This window comes from Oncorhynchus gorbuscha, linkage group LG25 (assembly GCF_021184085.1).
Source record: "Oncorhynchus gorbuscha isolate QuinsamMale2020 ecotype Even-year linkage group LG25, OgorEven_v1.0, whole genome shotgun sequence".
NCBI lineage: Eukaryota > Metazoa > Chordata > Actinopteri > Salmoniformes > Salmonidae > Oncorhynchus > Oncorhynchus gorbuscha.
The window spans coordinates 30,296,826-30,321,979 of record NC_060197.1 but is presented as its reverse complement, the minus strand read 5'-3'; the positions used below and the strand labels follow the sequence as shown (position 1 = coordinate 30,321,979).

At 45.0% G+C, this 25,154-nt stretch overlaps 1 protein-coding gene across 1 annotated transcript; it reads left to right on the top strand.

The window, feature by feature from the left end:
* Positions 1–10,681: 10,681 nt before the first annotated feature.
* On the top strand, positions 10,682–13,827 carry LOC124014573. The gene is made up of 6 exons (XM_046329732.1): positions 10,682–10,759; positions 10,903–11,271; positions 11,423–11,773; positions 11,884–12,012; positions 12,114–12,163; positions 12,265–13,827. The coding sequence occupies exons 1-6, from the start codon at positions 10,720–10,722 to the stop codon at positions 12,379–12,381; spliced, it is 1,056 nt and encodes a 351-aa protein (XP_046185688.1). The 5' UTR covers positions 10,682–10,719; the 3' UTR covers positions 12,382–13,827.
* The last annotated feature ends 11,327 nt before the right edge of the window (positions 13,828–25,154 follow it).

The following is a 25,154-nucleotide window of genomic DNA, read 5'->3' as shown; positions in this document are numbered from 1 at the left end:
CGGCCAAGTCAGTCTGAAGTACTTCTGACAGAACTTCAATCTTGAAGGAAGTCTGGTTTGAAGTGATTGAAATGCATCAGAAATGTATTGGGAAGTAGAGAATATCACCAGGTAATAAAGTTTTTGTGTAGAAAAGAATGTCATCATTGATCATGCCTCCCCCTAATCTTATTTAGTGCCTGGTCTTGTCCACTCTGTTCTAATGAGTCATGAGTGTTTGTGGGCATTGTAGACGGAAACAGAAGACACACACGTGTTCCTTAGAGTCTTATCTTTCAGGGATAGGGTCATAATATTTTGTAACTTAAACTGTTCAAAAGATAGAGACATCAGAAACCGCTATGTTTATTACAATCGCACCTAACAGCTAAGAGTGATTTTGTAGGTTTTATTTCAGATTTTCTTCTCATGACTCCATTTTTGAATCAGGGGACACCACATGGGGTCGCAACCTCTGGTTTGCAAAACACTGACCTATATGAACCCAACCAAACCCTAACACCAATCTCCATTTTGATTCAAGGCAAATATGCTACACTTCTGTTTTTACACTCCACATAAAATGTCTGTGTCAATTCTGCTTTCTGTAAATATACATTGTGGTCCAATACTAACTACCACGCCCCCAACCAATGAAATCCCTTTTGATTTCACTGTGATCTCAACGTGAATAAAGAGGTGTTCTCTGATTCACACCCACACAGAATGGCGAGAACCTTCCTACCAGCTCTACTGCTCTATGGATTGAGTAAGTAAGCTACTGTTGAATCTATCATGGAGACAGAGTAAGATTGACTGCATCCATCAAGTATAACCAGAATGTTCAGTGCAGCACTTCTTCCTGATTAATTTTTTGAAATAATTTATTACCCCGTTTTTGTGGTATCCAATTGGTAGTTGCAGTCTTGTCTCATTGCTGCAACTCCCATACGAACTTGGGAGAGGCGAAGGTCGAGAGCCATGCGTCCTCTGAAACACAACCCAATCAAGCCACACTGCTTCTTGACACAATGCCCACTTAACCCGGAAGCCAGCCGCACCAATGTGTCGGAGGAAACACTGAGCACTTGGCGACCATATCAGTGTGTACTGCCCCCAGCCTGCCACAGGAGTCGCTAGTGCGCGATGGGACAAGGACATCCCTGCCAGCCAAACCCTCCCCTAACCCAGACGACGCTGGGCCAATTGTTTGTCGCCCCTTGGGTCTCCCGGTCGCGGCCGGCTGAGACAGGCTGGACTCAAACCCAGAATCTCTCGTGGCACAGCTAGCCTGGCGATGCCATGCCTTAAACCACTGCACCACTTGGGAGGCCCTTCTTCCTGATTTCTAACATGTACATGTGATAACAGCGATTATAGTCATGAACTTCCTTCTCTGTGTTTCGGGTTTGGTCTCTGCTTTGGTTTCTCAGTCTCAAACTATGGAGGTTCGTACTGGGGATAACTACACCTTGCAGTGCTCCAATCTTACAATGGCTGCGGGACACACAGCATGGTTCAAGCAATTCAACGGATCAGAACCTGTGTGTATCTCGTCTATGTACGGCTTTAATTCAACACCTGATCTTCACAATGATTTTCAAAGAAGCCATTTTGGAATGTTCAGCAACAACACCACTAACTTCCTCAAAATCACAAATGTTGAAATAGGTGACTGTGGCCTCTATTTCTGTGGATTGTATCCATATAGCCACATGTTCTTTGTCAATGCAACATATCTAAAAATTAAAGGTACGTTTTCAACTATTTATCTGGCTTTTGATACATTTGAAAATGTGTATCAACCTAATCAGGAGTTGAAACAAAGGCAAACCATTGATGGACATATTTTTTTTGCATTATAATTTTGAAAAAGAAATACTTCTCTGTTATTACTAATCGCAATGCTATAGGGCACAACGGAGGTGAGGAAACACCAGAGTAATCTAAAGAGAGTCGTGTAGATGAAACTATCTACATGACAAAAGGTTTAGGTCTGTCATTAAAGGATCACCAAGTGATTTAATAAAATGTAACCTAATAGGACATTGTAATGGAACTATCAGTCTAGTAGGAGCGCATAAAGATATAACCATGTACCTTCTTCACCTGGTTGTGATTCTTGGCGTTGTGACTGCTGTTCTACTGATAGTCATCCTCATCCTGGTCCTCAAGATCAGACGAGACGCAAACAGACACAACACATTTCATGATAATATTGGTCCTGTCAACTACACCTTTAATGTAGATGTTTTGCCCATGACATACTGTACACTGAAAATCCGAAGAGTCAGTGTGTGTGATCCATTCATCTGTTCTCTTGTCTTTTTTACATCATATTCAGGGTATAATTCTCAAAGACAACCACAAAATGATCCGGTAAATACTTTATCATTAAATACTGACATATAAGCATTTCAGTAACTGTGAAAATGTAGTCTGTCATGGTGTTTGCAAACCAGAATCAAGATCCCAATGCATTGAATTATGCTTCCCTGAATTTCACCTCCAAGAAGAGGAAGATGGAGAGGAGAAGAGAGAAGGAGCTGGACCCCGTATAGTGTGTTAGGTTCTAAATGAACAGAGTAAAAACTCACAGACGATTATTAAAGCTCAAACCAAGTTTATCACCTAATGGGTCAGACAGCTGAAGAGACAAAGACATGTTCACACCAGCACAAGTATACATACTCCAATTTTTGTGAAGTCTCCTCCTTCCCTCAAAACATGACATCTTTATTGTCAGGCAGGAAGTTAAGTGATGTGGGTAATAAACTGTTCCTTCTCCCTTAATGTGACTTGACCTGACCTCGGCGCCCATTCCTCACTAATCCACAGTTCTCCACCTTTATCAGTGACCGTAACCACCTGATTGCCTTTTCCTTAATCAGTCACATTTCAAACCCCTGGCTCATATCCAACCTTAGTTGACTCCACCATATACATTCCTCCTACAGATGACCAGATGACTTTTGGTGAAGCAACCAGACTGTTGCCCTTCTCCTTTCCATAGGATACCTGATAATTAACCATCTTTAAAATTTAGAAGTCAGAACCCATTAAGTGTATGCTGCTCCAAGATGACAAAGTGGAGGAGGATGGAGGAAAATTGGTTATCCATATCTTTAACTACATGTTTAAATCATTCTATATTGTATGTGTAGTTAAATAAAATGTATTGAAATGTAAATCAGTAAATATCTCTGCAGTGTTTGTAAGTTGTACCTCAGGGCCACTGTAGCCCTCTCCAACTCAGGCCACACAGCTCAGTGGTTCAGGGCGTGATTAGAGAGGACCAAAATAGCCTTTGTCATGATGTTATTCCCCCCATAGTATTTCCTGTCTTGGCTTTGCACTGGTCACAGCCCCCTATTCAGAGAAGCACCTTATAAGGAGAATATGATTGGGGTCTGAGGTAGAGGAGGTGCCAGTAGGTGTACGCATCACTTCCCGTGGTGTGAGTGACAGGAAGGAGCAGCTCAGTGTAGAGTGAGACCTGCTGAGGTGAACATCACTGGGTCTCTCATAGACTAACACTGGCGGATGAAATGTCCCTTATGCTCTCTCTCTCTCTCTCTCTCTCTCTCTCTCTCTCTCTCTCTCTCTCTCTCTCTCTCTCTCTCTCTCTCTCTCTCTCTCTCTCTCTCTCTCTCTCTCTCTCTCTCTCTCTCTCTCTCTCTCTCTCTCAGTATGTCTCATCAGATTTCCAGTCAACCAGCCAAAAGATGGCTTTGAGACCGAAAAGATGGCTCTTTTCACACCTCTTTTCATCTGTTCATCTGGACGGTAAACACCAGACCAGTGCCAGTCAGTTAGATGTGCAAAGCCAAAAGCATTTTCCCAACCTTAAAATGTGCATAAATGTGCATTCTTAAACTATCGGTCCTGAGTTATGAGAATAGATCTATAATCACACACTATTTATTTTTTATTTAGGGTAATTTATTTAGGGTCAATTTCTCATTTGGATCTCGAGTTGAAAACATTTAAGAACCATAAAGAAGATCTCTACAAGATGGCACTGACAGAGAGGGCTGCCTCGCTTCTAGTCCTTAGGAAACTTTGCAGTATTTCATTTTTTTTATGTACTATTTCTGACGTTGTTAACCCAGAAAATCTTAAGTGTTATTGCATACAGCCGGGAAGAACTATTGGATATCAGAGCGAGGTCAACTTACCAGCACTTACAACCAGAAATACGACTTTCCCGAAGCGGAATACTTTTTCCGAACCATCCAGGGCATTTTAACTGATTCCAGCCACCTGGATTCTTTGTACATCGCGCCAGATGGGAATAAACATCTCTCTGGGAAGAAGAAGGCGGGGGTGTATGTTCCATGATTAACGACTCATTGTGTAATTGTAACAACTTACAGGAACTCATATCCCTTTGTTCACCTGACCTAGAATTCCTCACAATCAAATGCCGACCGTATTATCTCCCAAGGGAATTCTGCTTTCATTATTGTCACAGCCGTGTATATCCCCCCTCAAGCCGATACCATGACGGCCCTCAAAGAACTTCACTGGACTTTATGCAAACTGGAAACCATATATTCTGACGCTGCATTTATTGTAGCTGAGGATTCTAACAAAGCAAATTTGAGAACAATAGTGCTTAAATTCTATCAGCATATTGAGTGTAGTACTCACGCTGGTAAATCACTGGATCACTGCTACTCTAACTTCTGCGATGCATACAAGTCCCTCCCCCACCCTCCTTTCGGAAAATCTGACCACGACTCCATTTTGGTCCTCCCTTCCTATAGGCAGAAACTCAAACAGGTTATACCCGTGCTAAGGACTATTCAATGCTGGTCTGACCATTTGGAATCCACGCTTCAAGTTTGGTTTGATCACGTGGACTCGGACATGTTCCGGGTAGCCTCAGAGAATAATATCAACATATACACTGATTCGGTGAATGAGTTTATAAGAAAGTGCATAGGAGATGTTGTACCAACTGTGACTATTAAAACCTACCCTAACCAGAAACCGTGGATAGATGGCTGCATTTGCGCAAAACTGAAAGCACGAACCACCACATTTAACCATGGAGAGGTGACTGGGAATGTAGCCAAATGCAAACAGTGTAGTTATTCCCTCTGCAAGGCAATCAAACAAGTGAAATGTCAGTATAGAGACAAGGTGGAGTCAGAATTCAATGGCTCAGACACGAGACGTACTGTATGTGGCTGGGTCTACAGACAATCACGGACAACAAAAGGAAAACCAGTCGCGTACGGACACCGACGTCTTGCTTTCAGACAAATGAAACACCTTCTTTGTCCCCTTTGAGGATAATATAGTGCCACCGACGCGGCCTGCTACCAAGGACTGTGGGCTCTCCTTCTCCATGGCCGACGTGAGTCCGACAGTTAAACGTGTTAACCCTCGCAAGGCTGCCGGCCCAGATGGCATCCCTAGCCGCTTCCTCAGAGCATTCACAGACCAGCTGGCTGGTGTGTTTACGGACATATTAAATCTCTCCCTATCCCAGTCTGCCGTCCTCACATGCTTCAAGATGGCCATCATCATGCATCGCGCCGAAAGAGATAATCACCTCTCTAGGAAGAGGAAGGGCGGGGGTGTATGCTTTATGATTAACAACTAACAACCAAGTCCTTCTGCTCACCCGACCTAGAATTCCTTACAATCAAATGTCGGCCATGAGACTTCTAGTCATTTATAGTCACAGCTGTGTACATCCCCCCTCAAGCGAACACCAAGACAGCCCTCAAGGAACTTCACTGGAAACTATATACGAGGAGGCTGCATTTATTGTAGCTAGGCATTAGAACAAAGCTAATCTGAGATCAATGTTATCTACATTTTATCAGCATACGATCGGGAGACCCAGTATTAGCCCTACGACACGTAGGGCTAATACTCCTGACCGCTGCTACTCTAACTTCTGCGATGCATACAAAGCCCTCCCACGCCCTCCCTTCGACAAATCCGACCACGACGCCATCTTGCTCGTCCCGGCTTATAGGCAGAAACTCAAACAGGATGTGCCAGTGACGAGAGCCATTCAACGCCGGTCTGACCAATTGGAAGCCACGCTCCGAGATTGGTTTGATCACGCGGACTGGAATATGTTCCAGTCAACCTCCGAGAACGACATTGATCTATACGCTGACTCTGTGAGTGCGTTAATAAATAAGTGCATTGGAGATGTCATACCCACTGTGACTACTAAAACATACCCTAACCAAATTGATTATGGTGACTTGTTGTATATGCATGCAACCTCATCTATCTTACAGAGACTGGACTCTGTTTAACATGCTTTCTTGCGCTTTATTACAAATGCCACCCACCATTGCACATTGTACCAAATGATAGGTTGGACCTCACTTTATATCCACAGAAAGATACATTTGTTTGTGTTCCTCTACAAACCCTTTTGGGCAAACTCCCTATTTACCTCTGCAGTCTGGTCTTCTTCACCACCAGCAGTTACCATATCCGGTATGCTAGGCGGTTGCTACTTAAAGTCCCCAGGACATTCCCAGTATTAGACAAGACAGCCTTCTCGTTTCGTGCACCAGACGCATGGAATAGTCTACAATCCATGCTTCATCTAGATATGTTAGTGTCACTGAATTAATTTAAAATATTGATGGGAGACTGTTTTTTTAGGCTGGATCATGTTGTTGTATTGTTGTATGTTTTAATTATGTAATGTATTGATTGTTGCTGCCTTCTTGGCCAGTTCTCCCTTGAAAAAGAGATTCTGGGTCTCAATGAGATTTTCCTGGTTAAATAAAGGTAAAAAAAAATAATAATACAGAAACCGTGGATGGGTGGCGGTATTCGCGAAAAACTGAAAGCGCAATCCACCGCATTTAACCATGGAAAGAGGTCTGGTGATATGGCTGAATATAAACAGTGTAGTTATTGCCTCGGCAAGGCAATCAAACAAGCAAAATGCCGGTACAGGGTGGAGTTGCAATTAAACGGCTCAGACACAAGACGTATGTGGCAGGTTCTACAGGAAATCACGGACAAACAGCATTGTCTTGTTAGCGAGCATCGGCTAAAAGACTGCACCCCCCCCCCCCCTCTCCTTCTCAGTGGCCGACGTGAGTAAAACATTGAAACATATTAACCCTCGCAAGGCTGCTGGCCCAGACGGCATCCCTAGCTGCGTCTTCAGAGCATGTGCAGACCAGCTGGCTGGTATGTTTCCGGACATATTTAATCGCTCCCTATCCCAGTCTGTTGTCCCATATACTTCAAGATGGCGACCACCAAGAAGGCAAAGATAACTGAACTAAATGATTACCGCCCCGTAGCACTCACTTCTGTCATCATGAAGTGCTTTGAGAGGCTAGTCAAGGATCATATCACCGCCACCTTGCCGGACACCCTCGACCCACTTCAGTTTGCATACCTCCCCAATAGGTCCACAGATGACGCAATCGCCATCACACTGCACACTGCCCTATCCTATCTGGACAAGAGGAGTACTTCTGTAAAAATGCTGTTCATTGACTATAGCTCAGCATTCAACACCATAGTACCCTTCAAACTGATCATTAAGCTTGAGCCCCTGGGTCTTAACCCCGCCCTGTGCAATTGGGTCCTGGACATCCTGATGTGCCACCCCCAGGTGCTGATCCTCAACACTGGGGCCCCACATGGGTGCGTGCTCAGCCCTCTCCTGTTTGCAGGAGTTTGCAGATGACACAACAGCAGTAGGCTTGATTACCAACAATGACGAGACATCCTACAGGGAGGAGGTGAGGGCACATGGAATGTGGTGTCAGGAAAACAACCCTTCACTCAACGTCAACAAAACAAAGGAGATGGTCATGGACTTCAGGACACAGCAGCGGGAGCATCCCCCTATCCACATCGATGGGACAACAGTGGAGAAGATAAAGAGTTTTAAGTTCCTCGGTGTACACATCACGGACAAACTGAAACAGTTCACCCACACAGACAGTATGGTGAAGACAACGCCTCTTCGACCTCAGGAGGCTGACGAAATTTGGCTTGTCACCTAAAACCCTCACAAACCTTTACAGATGCACATTTGAGGGCATCTTGTCGGGCTGTATCACCGCCTAGTACGACAACTGCACCGCCCACAATCGCAAGGCTCTCCAGAGAGTGTTGCGGTATGCACATCGCATTACAGCAGACAAACTACCTGCCCTCCAGGACACCTACAGCACCTAATGTCAAAGGAAGGACAGATATCATGAAGGATAACAATCACCCGAGAAAATGCATGTTCACTCCGCTACCATCCAGAAGGTGACGTCAGTATAGGTGCATCAAAGCTGAGACCGAGAGACCGAAAAACAGCTTCTATCTCAACGCCATCAGACTGTTAAACAGCAATCCCTAACACAGAGAGGCTGCTGCCTACATACAGACTTAATTAATTGGCCCCTTTAATAAGTGGATCACTAGTCACTTTAGTATTGCCACTTTAATAATGCTTACATATCTTGCATTACTCGTCTCATCTGTATACACTACCGGTCAAAAGTTTTAGATCACCTACTCATTCAAGGGTTTTTCTTTATTTTTTACTATTTTCTACATTGTAGAACAATAGTGAAGACATCAAAACTATGAAAGAACACATATGCAATCTTGTAGTAACCAAAAAAGTGTAAAACAAAACAAAATATATTCTATATTTGAGTAGCCACCCTTTGCCTTGATGACAGCTTTGCACACTCCTAACATTCTCTCAACCAGCTTCACTTGGAATTATTTTCTAACAGTCTTGAAGAACTTCCCACATATGCTGAGCACTTAATTGCTGCTTATGCAGTCCAACTCATCCCAAACTATCTCAATTTGGTTGAGGTAGGGGGATTGTGGAGGCCATGTCATCTGATGTAGCACTCCATCACTCTCCTTCTTGGTAAAATAGCCTTTACACAGCCTGGAGTTGTGTTGGGTCATTGTCCTGTTGAAAAACAAATGATAGTGTCATGTTTCGTCTTAGATTGTCTTGTCATTTTGCTTTTCCCTCTGTTCATTTTCCCCCTGCTGGTCTTTTTAGGTTCGTTCCCCTTTTTCTCTCTCCCTTCCTCTCTCTCTTCTCTCTATCGTTCCGTTCCTGCTCCCAGCTGTTCCTATTCCCCTAATCAATCATTTAGTCTTCCCACACCTGTTCCCGATCCTTTTCCCTGATTAGAGTCCCTATTTCTCTCCTTGTTTTCCGTTCCTGCCCTGTCGGATCCTTGTCTATTGTTCACCGTGCTGTGTCTATGTATCGCCCTGTCGTGTCGTGTTTCACTCAGATGCTGCGTGGTGAGCAGGTGTCTGAGTCTGCTACGTTCAAGTGCCTTCCCGAGGCAACCTGCAGTTCTTGATCAAGTCTCCAGTCTGTTCTCGTCATTACGAGTAGAATTATGCCTTTTGATTGTAAAGTTACTTTACTGGATTAAAGACTTTGTTTTCGCCAAGTCGCTTTTGGGTCCTCATTCACCTGCATAACAGATAGTCCCTCTAAGCACAAACCAGATGGGATAGCGTATCGGTGCAGAATGCTGTGATAGCCATGCTGATTAAGTGTGCATTGAATTCTAAATAAATCACAGACAGTGTGACCAGCAAAGCACCATAACACCACCTCCTCCAGGCTTTATGGTGGGAAATACACATGCAGAGATCATCTGTTCACCCACACCTCGTCTCACAAAGATATGGCAGTTAGAACCAAAAAACTCCAACTTGGACTCCAGACCAAAGGCCAAATTTCCACCGGACTAATGTCCATTTTTCATGTTTTTTGGCCCAAGCAAGTCTCTCTTCTTCTAATTGGTGTCCTTCAGTAATGGTTTCTTTGCAGAAATTTGACCATGAAGGCCTGATTCACACAGTCTCCTCTGAACAGTTGATGTTGAGATGTGTCTGTTACTTGAACTCTGTGAAGCATTTATTTGGGCTGCAATTTCTCTGAGGCTGGTAACTCTAATGAACATATCCTCTGCAGCAGAGGTAACTCTGGGTCTTCCTTTCCTGTGGTGGTCCTCATGAGAGCCAGTTTCATCATAGCGCTTGATAGTTTTGCGGCTGCACTTGAAGAAACGTATTATTGACTGACCTTCATGTCTTAAAATAATGATGGACTGTAGTTTCTCTTTTTTTTTCTCTTTTCTAGTTTCTCTTTTAAAAAAAAACTAATATTAGTATTTAATGTTGTGGGCTTATGATGAAAACCAAGAGCCAGAAATGCAGCTTTAATGCAATGGTGGGTAAATGTACATTATGGATCACTTTAACCCTTGGCCTGAGTTGGTTTGGGGTTGGTAGTATTAGCTGCACTAGAGATATTTCACTAAATATATATAGTTTCCTGTCCAAACATCAAAAGAGAAATCCTTTCAGTATATATGTAGTTTCTCTCAGAAAATAAACAGCTGTATTGTAGACCGTTATTGGACATGATAATTTGTTCTTAACTGACTTGCCGAGATAAATAAAGGTCAAATACACTGTTAAAAATCGAGCCAATATATGATTGCCTTGAGCCAGTAACTCTGAATTGCTTTACAATGTCTGAAATGTCATTCCCGGGAAGCTCAAGCTATGGTAAGCCAGAGGACACACTTCTAAGATTGTAGTCGGCCAATAAACTCTCTCGTTTCAGTGTTCCCTCCTACTGCATGAAAGGTACATGTAAAGTGCCGTCCTATATTAGGTGCATATAAAGTGTCCCACTGTCAGACCCACACACGATACAGTGCAGAAGGGGCTAATGTTACAATGATGAATAGAGAAGTATTTATGGTTTACATCAACTTGGGTAAGTGTAAGACATTTGAACTGAGTTCCTACATTTACAGTATGTAGTTTGAATATGATGAAGTGGATGTTCTGTCTGTAACGGGTAGAAATGGTTTATCCATGTTTCTGTTTTTGATCCATTTTGTTTGTTTACTTTGACAGTTTGTGCTTTTAGCAAACCAAAAGTAATCCAACCGACCCCTGTGATGGTTACTGAGCTGGGAGGCACTGTGACTCTCACTTGCTATTGTCCGGATGAGTCGGTGACCAGATTTATTTGGTTCAAGCAGAGTTTTGGACAGGAACCCCTCCACATGGCATCATCTCTTTATGCTGGCCAAGAGAGTTATTATTCCAACAACTTTATCAAGGACTTTACTGAGACCAATCGTTTGAGTGTGAGGAGAGGAGACTACAGCTGTAACTTGACCATATCCAAGACAGAGCCAGGGGACTCAGCTACATACTTTTGTTCCACTACAGACATCTATGAGCAAACATTTGGAGAGGGAACTGTTTTATTTGTCAAAGGTAACTAAACATTTGCTTCTTTAATTTCAAAAAGTGTGTCCCTGTATGTTGGTATGTTTGTACAGCTGCTTCATAAAATGCCAGTGATGAATACATGGCTTTTCATGTTTTTCACCCGCTTAGTCTTACATTAGTTACTCACTCTCTTCAGACTCAGAGTCCAACAGCATGTCTGTACTCCAGCAGCCTGTGTCTGAGTCAGTCCAGCCAGGAGGCTCTGTGACTCTGAACTGTACAATTCACACTGAGACCTGTGCAGGAGAACACAGTGTCCTTTGGTTCAGACATGGCTCAGGAGAATCCCGTCCAGGAATCATTTACACCCATGGAAACAGGAGTGATCAGTGTGAGGAGAGCACGAAGGCTGGGTCTCCTACACAGAGATGTGTCTACAACCTCCCCAAGAGGAACCTCAGCCTCTCTGATGCTGGGACTTACTACTGTGCTGTGACCTCATGTGGGGAGATACTCTTTGGGAACGGGACCAAGTTGGACATTGACGGTAGGTGATACAGCTTCTATTTTATTTTATATCTACTGTATAGTCTACTGTGTAGAACATACATTTACTTGCTATTCTGGTTTCTTCTATTACTGTTTGAATTTCAACAGACCATAGAGCAGATCCTCTTCTCTTGGTGTCCTGCCTGGGTGTAGTATTGTGTGTCACGTTCACCTTGATCATTGTCCTGGTTTGCATCATGTACAAGATGAACAACACAACATGTGTGCAGTGCAGAGGTAAGTTACTATCCCTTGATATTCGTTGATGTCACCATTTGTTGTTGTTTCAGTAGTGGAAGAAGTAGAAGTATCCTAATCTTTTTTGTAATTATTTTTAGGACTCGTCTCTCAGACCAGAGGTCCTGCAGTTACCAGGTCAGATGTAGGGGTAAGCAGAAATACTTTTATATCATCTGAAGTCTATTGTGAAGCTTGTCTTTAACCAACTTAACTAATTGCATGTCAACAATGCTATTTTGTGCTTCACAGGACCAAGATGGAGACAGTCTCCATTACGTAGCTCTGAATCTGAGCAACAAGAAGAACAGGTCTAGAAGACAGAGAGGTCACATGGAGACAGTGGTGTATGCTGGGATCAGACAGTAGAATTGGATGAATGAACCAATGATAATTTTTTACTTGATAACTCTTTATTAACTAGTTCTAGCTTCATGAACTATCTATGAACGCATAAGCAGTCAAATGTGATGAAAACAGTGGTCATGGCTTTTTTGTTATTCAATGTTGAAAAAATTGAATGCATTGCTTCTCTGACAAACATTTTTTACTTTTTATAATAATAATAATAATAATTAGGGGTGGTGCTTATATTTGTCTTGGTACACAAGTGTGTACTGAAAATGTTTTTGTATGTTTGTTGCTAACCAAACTCCCCCTGAGACACCTGCAGGGAGTGGGTTAACAGCCAGGGTCACCATTGTACAGCACACCGGGAGCAATTCGGGTTAAGTGCCTTGCTCAAGGGCACAGTGACAGATTATTATTATTTTATTGTTGTATTTGTTGTGACCATTTTAGCAACAGTGAACTAGTTGATTGCATTTCCAACTGTTTGAATTTGAATACATTGAACCCACTGCATACTATGATGATATGACGCGTTGTACAGACGGATGCTCTTAACTGTCTCAGACATTATGGTCTGTTTACAAAGCCTTGTGGTGAAGGTGGAAGTGTTGCAGTAACTTTCCACTGATGGAAACTAACCTCTTATAGACATTTAACACAGGAAGACTGACCTGCACCCACACTTCTCTCTACATTGTCCCTTTGGGCCCTGTATTGTTCACACCCCTTAGTGTGAAACAGACTCTCAAGGGACTCTCAACACAAATGTGTAGGTCCAAGTCTAGCAGTTCCACATCATGCTATGGTAAAGGATTTAGGCTTTTTGCAACAGAACTACTCATAGTGAAAGTTGCACAATAGCCAATACCACAGAAGAATGGCAGGCCATAGTTAGGCCTCATTCTGTTGTAGTGTTAGTTTTTTTGTTAAGACTACTGATTGCATGCCACACACAAACTCACATACACAGCAACCTATTTACAGGTAGTCTGTGGTCTGCTATGAACAAAACACGAGGCTGTAGCTAGATGTACTTTGGTGAGGCCTGTTGGGCTTCTGCACAGGACCTACCGAACGTCTCTCTCTCTCTCTCTCTCTCTCTCTCTCTCTCTCTCTCTCTCTCTGTCTTTCTTCATTGACTTTCTCTCTATGTGGTTTCCAGCAGGATGTCTCAGTGGTGTCAGTCAGTTGTTTCACGCACTCTATGTTTGCCTTCCAAATTGCCCATTTGAGCAACAGTAGATCACTATTTTCATGATGCAGCTTGTTATCTGTATATATATTCAGATGAACTTTCTATTGGGTCATTTGACCAAGACATCTGAGGTACTTTGCCTAACATACATGACAGTTTTAAGTGTGATGTAAAGTATCATCATCATCTGGGACAAGAAGAAAGAGCCTCCTCATATTTATATCATGGGAGGGCTTTTATCTGTCCATACATTGGAGAATAAAATGTATATGAGATATTGCTGGGTAAGCAAATATCATATTTAAATCATGTGATGGGTGAGGTTCCTTTGCATCCATACTTTGGAGAATAAATTGTATATGAGATAAGACTATTACCATGTTTTCTGTAGATGTTTCTCTGTGTTATGAAGTGACTGTGTGGTGGTCATAGAAGCCCTCGAGGATGACAGCGTCATAAAATGTGGCCAACAAGGTCACAACTACTGTATGACTCCCATGGACAACAACGGCAAGAACAACTGATGAAGTAAAGTGATCCATTGATGCTTGTGGTTATGTCTTATACGTTCCGGTGGACAAGCCCTCAGGTGGACGGCTGTAGCTCAGGTGGTCCTTCTGTAGCTCAGTTGGTAGAGCATGGCGCTTGTAACGCCAGGGTAGTGGGTTCGATTCCCGGGACCACCCATACGTAGAATGTATGCACACATGACTGTAAGTCGCTTTGGATAAAAGCGTCTGCTAAATGGCATATATTATTATTATTATTTATTATTAGATAGTATTGTAGACAGTATGAGCTGTATTTAGGTCTAATAAAGGATGAATCCACACTAGTCACATTCAGCTTAAAAAATAAAAAGTAACATAGTCATATTCAAACTTGCAATGTGATAAAGTTGTGCAACACACGTTCGAGCTGTACAACAACATGAATGGACAGTGTTTGTTGCATTCGTGACCTACTGGCCAGCCAATCTAATCTGAACATCCAGATCAGACGGTACCGGAGTTCAACCAATGAAAGCAATCACAAGTTTCCTTTCTCTTCTGTAGAGAGACTGCATTTCACACAGGTCAATATCATCACTTGAAGGAACAAGCAAGATGGACCAACTCTTCATCTTTCTTTTCATCTGGAAAGCTTGTAAGTAACATCTTGTCATGTTTTGTCTTATATTGTCTTGTCATTATGCTTTCCCTTCTGTTCGTTTCCCCCTGCTGGTCTTATTAGGTTCGTTCCCTTTTTCTCTCTCCTTCCCTCTCTCTCCTCTCTCTATCGTTCCGTTCCTGCTCCCAGCTGTTCCCCATTCTCCTACTCACTCATTTAGTCTTTTCACACCTGTTCCCTATCTTGTCCTCTGATTAGAGTCCCTATTTCTCCCCTTATTTTCCGTTTCTGTCCTGTCGGATCCTTGTATGATGTTCGCTGTGCTGTGTCTTTGTCTCGCCCTGTCGTGTCTTGTCTCCTTCAGATGCTGCGTGTGAGCAGGTGTCTGAGTCTGCTACGGTCGGTGCCTTCCCTAGGCAACCTGCAGTTAATGGTCGAGTCTCCAGTCTGTCCTCGTCACTACGAGTGGATTTAAGTTTTCATGTTTTGTTTTCTGCTCTGATTGTCCAGGAGTATTGCTTTTATCCTTTACTGGAATAAAGACTCTGTTTTCGCCAAGTCGCTTTTGGGTCCTCTTTCACCTGCATAACAGAAGGATCCGACCAAGAATGGACCCAGCGACTACGGATCCTCGTAACACTGCCGTAGAGATCCAGGGAGCTATGCTCGGCAGACACGAGCAGGAATTGTCTGCTGCTCGTCATGCCGTTGAGACCCTGGCCGCTCAGGTTTCCGACCTCTCTGGACAGTTCCAGAGTCATCGTCTCGTGCCACCAGCTACTTCCTGGTCTGCCGAGTCTCCGGAACCTAGGGTTAATAACCCACCTTGTTACTCCGGGCAGCCCACTGAGTGCCGCTCCTTTCTCACCCAGTGTGATATTGTGTTCTCTCTCCAACCCAACACATACTCAAGAGAGAGAGAGCTCGGGTTGGTTACGTCATATCACTCCTTACTGGCCGGGCTCGAGAGAGTGGGGCACAGCTATCTGGGAGACAAGGGCTGATTGTTCTAACAATTACCTGAACTTTAAAGAGGAGATGATACGGGTTTTTGATCGTTCAGTTTTTGGTAGGGAGGCTTCTAGGGCCCTGGCTTCCCTATGTCAAGGTGATCGATCCATAACGGATTACTCTATAGAGTTTCGCACCCTTGCTGCCTCTAGTGACTGGAACGAGCCGGCGCTGCTCGCTCATTTTCTGGAGGGACTCCACACAGAGGTTAAGGATGAGATTCTCTCCCGGGAGGTTCCTTCCAGTGTGGACTCTTTGATTGCACTCGCCATCCGCATAGAACGACGGGTAGATCTTCGTCACCGAGCTCGTGGAAGAGAGCTCGCGTTAACGGTGTTCCCCCTCTCCGCATCGCAACCATCTCCTCCCTCCGGCTCAGAGACTGAGCCCATGCAGCTGGGAGGTATTCGCATCTCGACTAAGGAGAGGGGACGGAGGATCACCAACCGCCTGTGCCTCTATTGCGGACTTGCTGGACATTTTGTCAATTCATGTCCAGTAAAAGGCCAGAGCTCATCAGTAAGCGGAGGGCTACTGGTGAGCGCTACTACTCAGGTCTCTCCATCAAGATCCTGTACTACTATGTCGGTCCATCTACGCTGGACCGGTTCGGCTGCTACATGCAGTGCCTTGATAGACTCTGGGGCTGAGGGTTGTTTTATGGACGAAGCATGGGTTCGGAAACATGACATTCCTTTCAGACAGTTAGGGAAGCCTACGCCCATGTTCGCCTTAGATGGTAGTCATCTCCCCAGTATCAGATATGAGACACTACCTTTAACCCTCACAGTATCTGGTAACCACAGTGAGACTATTTCCTTTTTGATTTTTCGTTCACCTTTTACACCTGTTGTTTTGGGTCATCCCTGGCTAGTATGTCATAATCCTTCTATTAATTGGTCTAGTAATTCTATCCTATCCTGGAACGTTTCTTGTCATGTGAAGTGTTTAATGTCTGCTATCCCTCCTGTTTCTTCTGTCCCCTCTTCTCAGGAGGAACCTGGTGATTTGACAGGAGTGCCGGAGGAATATCATGATCTGCGCACGGTCTTCAGTCGGTCCAGAGCCAACTCCCTTCCTCCTCACCGGTCGTATGATTGTAGTATTGATCTCCTTCCGGGGACCACTCCTCCTCGGGGTAGACTATACTCTCTGTCGGCTCCCGAACGTAAGGCTCTCGAGGATTATTTGTCTGTGTCTCTTGACGCCGGCACCGTAGTGCCTTCTTCCTCTCCTGCCGGGGCGGGTTTTTTTTTTGTTAAGAAGAAAGACGGTACTCTGCGCCCCTGTGTGGATTATCGAGGGCTGAATGACATAACGGTTAAGAATCGTTATCCGCTTCCCCTTATGTCATCAGCCTTCGAGATTCTGCAGGGAGCCAGGTTCTTTACTAAGTTGGACCTTCGTAACGCTTACCATCTCGTGCGCATCAGAGAGGGGGACGAGTGGAAAACGGCGTTTAACACTCCGTTAGAGCATTTTGAGTACCGGGTTCTGCCGTTTGGTCTCGCTAATGCTCCAGCTGTTTTTCAGGCATTAGTTAATGATGTACTGAGAGACATGCTGAACATCTTTGTTTTTGTCTACCTTGACGATATCCTGATTTTTTCACCGTCACTCGAGATTCATGTTCAGCACGTTCGACGTGTACTCCAGCGCCTTTTAGAGAATTGTCTCTACGTGAAGGCTGAGAAGTGCTCCTTTCATGTCTCCTCCGTCACTTTTCTCGGTTCTGTTATTTCCACTGAAGGCATTCAGATGGATCCCGCTAAGGTCCAGGCTGTCAGTGATTGGCCCGTTCCAAGGTCACGTGTCGAGTTGCAGCGCTTTCTAGGTTTCGCTAATTTCTATCGGCGTTTCATTCGTAATTTCGGTCAAGTTGCTGCCCCTCTCACAGCTCTTACTTCTGTCAAGACGTGCTTTAAGTGGTCCGGTTCCGCCCAGGGAGCTTTTGATCTCCTCAAGAAACGTTTTACGTCCGCTCCTATCCTCGTTACTCCTGACGTCACTAAACAATTCATTGTCGAGGTTGACGCTTCAGAGGTGGGCGTGGGAGCCATTCTATCCCAGCGCTTCCAGTCTGACGATAAGGTTCATCCTTGCGCTTATTTTTCTCATCGCCTGTCGCCATCGGAACGCAACTATGATGTGGGTAACCGCGAACTGCTCGCCATCCGCTTAGCCCTAGGCGAATGGCGACAGTGGTTGGAGGGGGCGACCGTTCCTTTTGTCGTTTGGACTGACCATAAGAACCTTGAGTACATCCGTTCTGCCAAACGACTTAATGCACGTCAAGCTCGTTGGGCGTTGTTTTTCGCTCGTTTCGAGTTTGTGATTTCTTATCGTCCGGGTAATAAGAACACCAAGCCTGATGCCTTATCCCGTCTCTTTAGTTCTTCTGTGGCTTCTACTGATCCCGAGGGGATTCTTCCTTATGGGTGTGTTGTCGGGTTGACAGTCTGGGGAATTGAGAGACAGGTTAAGCAAGCACTCACTCACACTGCGTCGCCGCGCGCTTGTCCTAGTAACCTTCTTTTCGTTCCTGTTTCTACTCGTCTGGCTGTTCTTCAGTGGGCTCACTCTGCCAAGTTAGCTGGCCATCCCGGCGTTCGAGGTACTCTTGCTTCTATTCGCCAGCGCTTTTGGTGGCCTACTCAGGAGCGTGACACGCGCCGTTTCGTGGCTGCTTGTTCGGACTGCGCGCAGACTAAGTCAGGTAACTCTCCTCCTGCCGGTCGTCTCAGACCGCTTCCCATTCCTTCTCGACCATGGTCTCACATCGCCTTAGACTTCATTACCGGTCTGCCTTTGTCTGCGGGGAAGACTGTGATTCTTACGGTTGTCGATAGGTTCTCTAAGGCGGCACATTTCATTCCTCTCGCTAAGCTTCCTTCCGCTAAGGAGACGGCACAAATCATCATCGAGAATGTGTTCAGAATTCATGGCCTCCCGTTAGACGCCGTTTCAGACAGAGGTCCGCAATTCACGTCACAGTTTTGGAGGGAGTTCTGTCGTTTGATTGGTGCTTCTGTCAGTCTCTCTTCCGGGTTTCATCCCCAGTCTAACGGTCAAGCAGAAAGGGCCAATCAGACGATTGGTCGCATACTATGCAGCCTTTCTTTTAGAAACCCTGCGTCTTGGGCAGAACAGCTCCCCTGGGCAGAATACGCTCACAACTCGCTTCCTTCGTCTGCTACCGGGTTATCTCCGTTTCAGAGTAGTCTGGGTTACCAGCCTCCTCTGTTCTCGTCCCAGCTTGCCGAGTCCAGCGTTCCCTCCGCTCAGGCGTTTGTCCAACGTTGTGAGCGCACCTGGAGGAGGGTGAGGTCTGCACTTTGCCATTACAGGGCGCAGACTGTGAGAGCCGCCAATAAACGTAGGATTAAGAGTCCTAGGTATTGTTGCGGCCAGAGAGTGTGGCTTTCCACTCGTAACCTTCCCCTTACGACAGCTTCTCGTAAGTTGACTCCGGTTCATTGGTCCGTTCCGTGTCTCCCAGGTCGTCAATCCTGTCGCTGTGCGACTGCTTCTTCCGCGACATCTTCGTCGCGTCCATCCTGTCTTCCATGTCTCCTGTGTCAAGCCCTTTCTTCGCACCCCGTTCGTCTTCCCTCCCCCCCCCGTCCTTGTCGAGGGCGCACCTATTTACAAGGTACGTAGGATCATGGACATGCGTTCTCGGGGACGGGGTCACCAATACTTAGTGGATTGGGAGGGTTACGGTCCTGAGGAGAGGAGTTGGGTTCCATCTCGGGACCGTTCGCTGATTGATGATTTCCTCAGTTGCCACCAGGATTCCTCCTCGAGTGCGCCAGGAGGCGCTCGGTGAGTGGGGGGGTACTGTCATGTTTTGTCTTATATTGTCTTGTCATTATGCTTTCCCTTCTGTTCGTTTCCCCCTGCTGGTCTTATTAGGTTCGTTCCCTTTTTCTCTCTCCTTCCCTCTCTCTCCTCTCTCTATCGTTCCGTTCCTGCTCCCAGCTGTTCCCCATTCTCCTACTCACTCATTTAGTCTTTTCACACCTGTTCCCTATCTTGTCCTCTGATTAGAGTCCCTATTTCTCCCCTTGTTTTCCGTTTCTGTCCTGTCGGATCCTTGTATGATGTTCGCTGTGCTGTCTCTTTGTCTCGCCCTGTCGTGTCTTGTCTCCTTCAGATGCTGCGTGTGAGCAGGTGTCTGAGTCTGCTACAGTCGGTGCCTTCCCTAGGCAACCTGCAGTTAATGGTCGAGTCTCCAGTCTGTCCTCGTCACTACGAGTGGATTTAAGTTTTTTCATGTTTTGTTTTCTGCTCTGATTGTCCAGGAGTATTGCTTTTATCCTTTACTGGAATAAAGACTCTGTTTTCGCCAAGTCGCTTTTGGGTCCTCTTTCACCTGCATAACACATCTAGGTCAATTTACTAATCTTATAACTCTTAAACATACCTCACAGGTTCTTACTATATTTGGTTGATGTGCTTTCAACATGGTACATTTATTATTATAATTCAGGAGTATCTAAAACACAAATCATTGCTCAGCCTGCTTCTTTCCAGAAGGAAGCAATGTGACTATTGATTGCCACATGACCAGTGAGAACATAAACTACATGGTATGGTACAAACTCACCACTGACATGGTGCTTCAATACATTACTAAATATTCCAAGTCCCAGAGTGATGTACCATTCTACAATGAATTTGATGGTGGGTGATTCTCTGTGTTGGCTGGCAAAAACACATTTCAACACAACATTTCTGCCACAAAAAAATGACATTGGGAACTACTATTGTGGGAAGATAATCATGAATCATATACTGTTGGCTGATGGAACGTTGTTAATGCTGACAGGTGAAAATATGTACAGAATGATTTCGTTATTTTGTGTATATATGTACTCAAATATTTGTAATTAGTAATTTTATCACATTGTATCTGTTATTTAACTTTGTTATCAGGCACAACTTCAAAGAGAAAGACTGTTATACAGCAACCTGTGTCGGAGTCAGTCCATCCAGGAGACTCTGTGACCTTGAACTGTACAATACACACTGAGACCTGTGTAGGAGAACACAGTGTCTATTATTGTTAAGAGCTCTTTGATTGAGTGGTCTGGCAGAGTGCCACAGCCTCGGTCTGGTGCACTCACGTGAAAGGTAGCCATGTTCCACCTTTTTTGTACAGACAAAGGAATTGTCCGGTTGGAACATTAATGAAGTTTTATGTTAAAAACATCCTAAAGATCGATTCCATACTTAGTTTGGCATGTTTCTACGGGCTGTAACGTAACTTTTTGAACTTTTCGATCCGACGTTCGGCACAACCTGAACTCGCTTTTGGATTTGTTTACCAAACGCCCTGGGGGTATCTTTTTGGCTGCTTTGTTGTCTAAAGGTTATACTCAGATTATTGCATGGTTTGCTTTCTCCGTAAAGTTTTTTTGAAATCTGACACAACGGTTGCATAAAGGAGAAGTTTATCTAAAGTCCCATGTATGATAGTCGTATCTTTATCAATGTGGGGGGGGGTCCACTAGCGGACAGGTTAACTAGACAGGTTAACATCTCTAGGGTAGGGGGCAGCATTCGGAATTTTGGATGAAAAGCATGCCTATATTAAACGGCCTACTACTCGGGCCCAGAAGATATGATATGTATATAACTGGTCTGTGAGTATGACATAACTGATTTAGCAGGCTAAACCTGAAAAAAATCCATTCAGGAAGCAGTTTTGATTTTGTAAGTAGTTTTCTATTCAATGACATTACAGTATCTATTGACTTAGGACTCCATTTGCAGTTCCTATGCCTTCCACTAGATGTCAACAGTCTTTAGAAATCGTTTCAGGCTTGTATTCTTATAAATGAGGGAGTAAGACCAGTCTGAACGAGTCGACCCTAACGGGTCAAATTTTTTTCAGGCGCATGTGCATTTCTTGTCTACCTTTTATATTGAGGACGTTATTGTCCGGTTGAAATATTAGAGATCATTTAGGCTAAAAAACAACCTGAGGGTTGAATATAAACATCGCTTGACATGTTTCTATGAACTTTACGGAAACCATTTGGATTTTTTGTCTGATTGTTTTGACTGAGTTTGAGCCTGTGGATTACTGAAGAAAATACGCTAACAAAACAGAGGTTTTTGGATATAAAGAGACTTCATCAAACAATAGGAACATTTATTGAGTAAATTAATGTCTTCTGATTGCCACCATATGAAGATCATCAAAGGTAAGGGATTAATTTTGTCTCTATTTCTGAGTTTTGTAACGCTTCTGCTTGGCTGGTTACTGTTTGTAATAATTTGTCAACTGGGCTATGTTCTGGGCTAGGTATGTTCTGGGCTAGGTATGCTTTCGCCGAAAAGCATTTTATAAATATGACACTGTGGTTGGTTTAACAAGAAGTTAATCTTTAAACCTATGTAAAATATGTTTTGTTTTCTGAATTTTTATAATGAGCATTTCTGTAGTTGAATTTGGCGCTCTGCAACCTCACTGGATGTTGGCCAGAGCGTCCCACATACCCTAGAGAGGTTAACTACATGAGGTTAAAAAGAGATGGATTATCATACAAAATGACAGCTTTTAATAGCTTCCTCTACTTCAATCTCTTTGAAGGGAGGACTGATGTCCCAACGTCGAAGGGCAATAAGGTAAATTTGTCAACATTTATAAATACAGAATACTTTCAGTTTTTACAATGAACTCTCCTTAGAGCTGGTATTTAGCTTATTTGTGCTTTTTGTGTTATTAAGGAGAAGTCTCTTTAATTCTGTGAATAACACTTATCCTATATCAGTCGTCCACCGCAGGACCCTAACCCTAACCCTAACCCTGATGCCACGGAGCCAGAACAGGCTGATACCCCAATACACACTGGAAGAATGGGGAGGTTTGTGGAGGAGTGGTGGAGCGAGTTCTGGGCCATCTCTGCCAAGGGCACGAACGCTGCCCACTCCCCCGGCCGGTCCTGGCAATAGGACCTCAGAAACATACCCACATCCTGTTTTACTCTCTCCACCTGCCCGCTATTCTCGGGGTGAAAACCTGAGGTAAGGCTAACCGAGACCCCCAGATGTTCCATGAACGCCCTCCAGACCCTTGAAGTGAACTGTGGACCTCGATCTGACACTATATCCTCAGGCACCTCATAGTGCCGGAAGGCGTGTGTAAACAAGGCCTCTGCAGTCCGTTGGGCCGTAGGGAGACCGGGCAGAGGGAGGAGACGACAGGACTTAGAGAAACAATCCACAACGACAAGAATAGTGGTGTTTCCCTGTGAAGGAAGAAGATCAGTCAGGAAATCCACTGACAGGTGCGACCATGGCCGTTGTGGAACGGGTAAGGGTTGTAGCTTACCTCTGGGCAGGTGTCTAGGGGCCTTGCACTGAGCGCACACTGAGCAGGAGGTAATGTAAACCCTCACGTCCTTAGCTAAAGTGGGCCACCAGTACTTCTCGCGAAGACAGAGCACCGTCCGACCGATACCAGGATGACAGCAGCAGACGGAATGTACATACGCCCAGCCGGACACTGAAGGGGAGTGGGCTCTGTACGCAATGCCTGCTCAATGTCCGCGTCCAGCTCCCAGACTACCGGTGCCACCAGGCAAGAGGCCGGGAGTAAGGGAGTGGGATCCATGGGCCCCTCTGTGTTGTCGTGTCTTTGGCTATGCCGGATTCAGTGCTATTCTATAAAATAATTTCTCCATAATTAATATCACCTGATTGAGCTAATCATGTAAATGCTATTAACTAGAGAGTCGGGAACCACTAAATAATATTTATAGAGCTGTTATCTTCCGAATAAACTCTTAAAGACCTAGTAATATTTGACATCGATGGCAGTCAATGTTAATCGTCATCTTAATTCAGTCTCATCTGAAAGTTGTAAATTCTTGGTTATCTGCATGAACCCTGGCTAACAAGTTGAATCAGCAATACAAAATTGGGTTTAATTATTTATTTACTAAATACCTAACTAATCACACAGAATGACACATACACATAATTAAATCGTAACTTGTTTACAAATTACGTCATAAAGGAAAACGTTACTAGCGGGCGGAACAGATATGACTGTCACGCCTTGGTCTTAGTATTTTGTGTTTTCTTTAATTATTTGTTCAGGCCAGGGTGTGACATGGGTTTATTGTGTTGTCTTATTGGGGTTTTAGTAGGCATTGGGATTGTGGTTGATTATGGGTGTGTCTAGCATAGGCTTGGCTGCCTGAGGCGGTTCTCAATCAGAGTCAGGTGATTCTCGTTGTCTCTGATTGGGAACCATATTTAGGTAGCCTGGGTTTCACTGTGTATTTTGTGGGTGATTGTTCCAGTCTGTGTAGTTCTTCACCAGACAGGCTGTATAGGTTTTCCGTTCTGTTTGTTGTTTTGTATTTTGTTATTTCATGTATCGCTATTCTACATTTAAAGAACATGAGTAACCACCACGCTGCATCTTGGTCCGACTCTCTTTCGACAGACGAACGCCGTTACAGAATCACCCACCACACACGGACCGAGTGGCGTGGTAACAGGCAGCGACAGCAGGAGCAGCGAAGGGAGGACGTTATGGACAGCAGAAGTATGGAGTATACGACGTGGGAGGAAATAGACAGGTGGGCGGTCGACCCAGAGAGAGTGCCGGAGCCCGCCTGGGATTCGCTGGAGCAGTGCGAAGAGGGCTATAGGAGAATGGAGTTGGAGAGACAATCACGACGGCGCAGAAGAAAGCCTGTGAGTCAGCCCCAAAAATGTATTGGGGGGGCTCAGGGAGAGAGTGGCAGAGTCAGGAGATAGACCTGAGCCAACTCTCCTTGTTAATCGTGAGGAGCCAAGGAGGAGACCAGAACCAGAGCCAGTGTTAGAGGTGAGCGAAGCAGAGACTGTGAAGGAGTTAATGGGGAAAGTGGAAATGGAGAGTAATGAGGGAGTTGCTAGCTTGGTGCTTTAGGTACAAGATTCGTCCGACGGAGCGTGTCGGGGATTTGATGGCACCTGGGTCAGCGCTCCATACTCGTCCTGAGGTGCGTGTTAGTCGGCTGGTGAAAAATGTGCCAGCCTCACGCACTAGGCTTCCTGTGTACCTACCTAGCCTTGCACGTCCTGTGCCAGCCCTGCTCTCAGGCTCTCCAGTACACCTTCACGGTCCAGTCCATCCTGTGCCACCTTCACACACCAGTCCTCCGGTGGCAGCTCCCCGCACCAGGCTTCCTGTGCGTGTCCTCGATCCAGTACCACCAGTTCCAGCACCACGCACCAGGCCTTCAGTGCGCCTCGCCTGTTCAGCGCAGCCAGCGCTTCCCTCCTCTCCTGCGCTGTCGGAGTCTCCCGCTTGTTCAGCGCTTCCAGAGCCTTCCTCCTCTACAGCGCTGCCGGAGCCTCCTGCCAGTTCGGAGCAGCCAGAGCTGCCAGACTGCATGGAGCAGCCAGAGCTGTCAGCCTGCATGGAGCAGCCAGAGCTGTCAGCCTGCATGGAGCAGCCTGAGCTGCC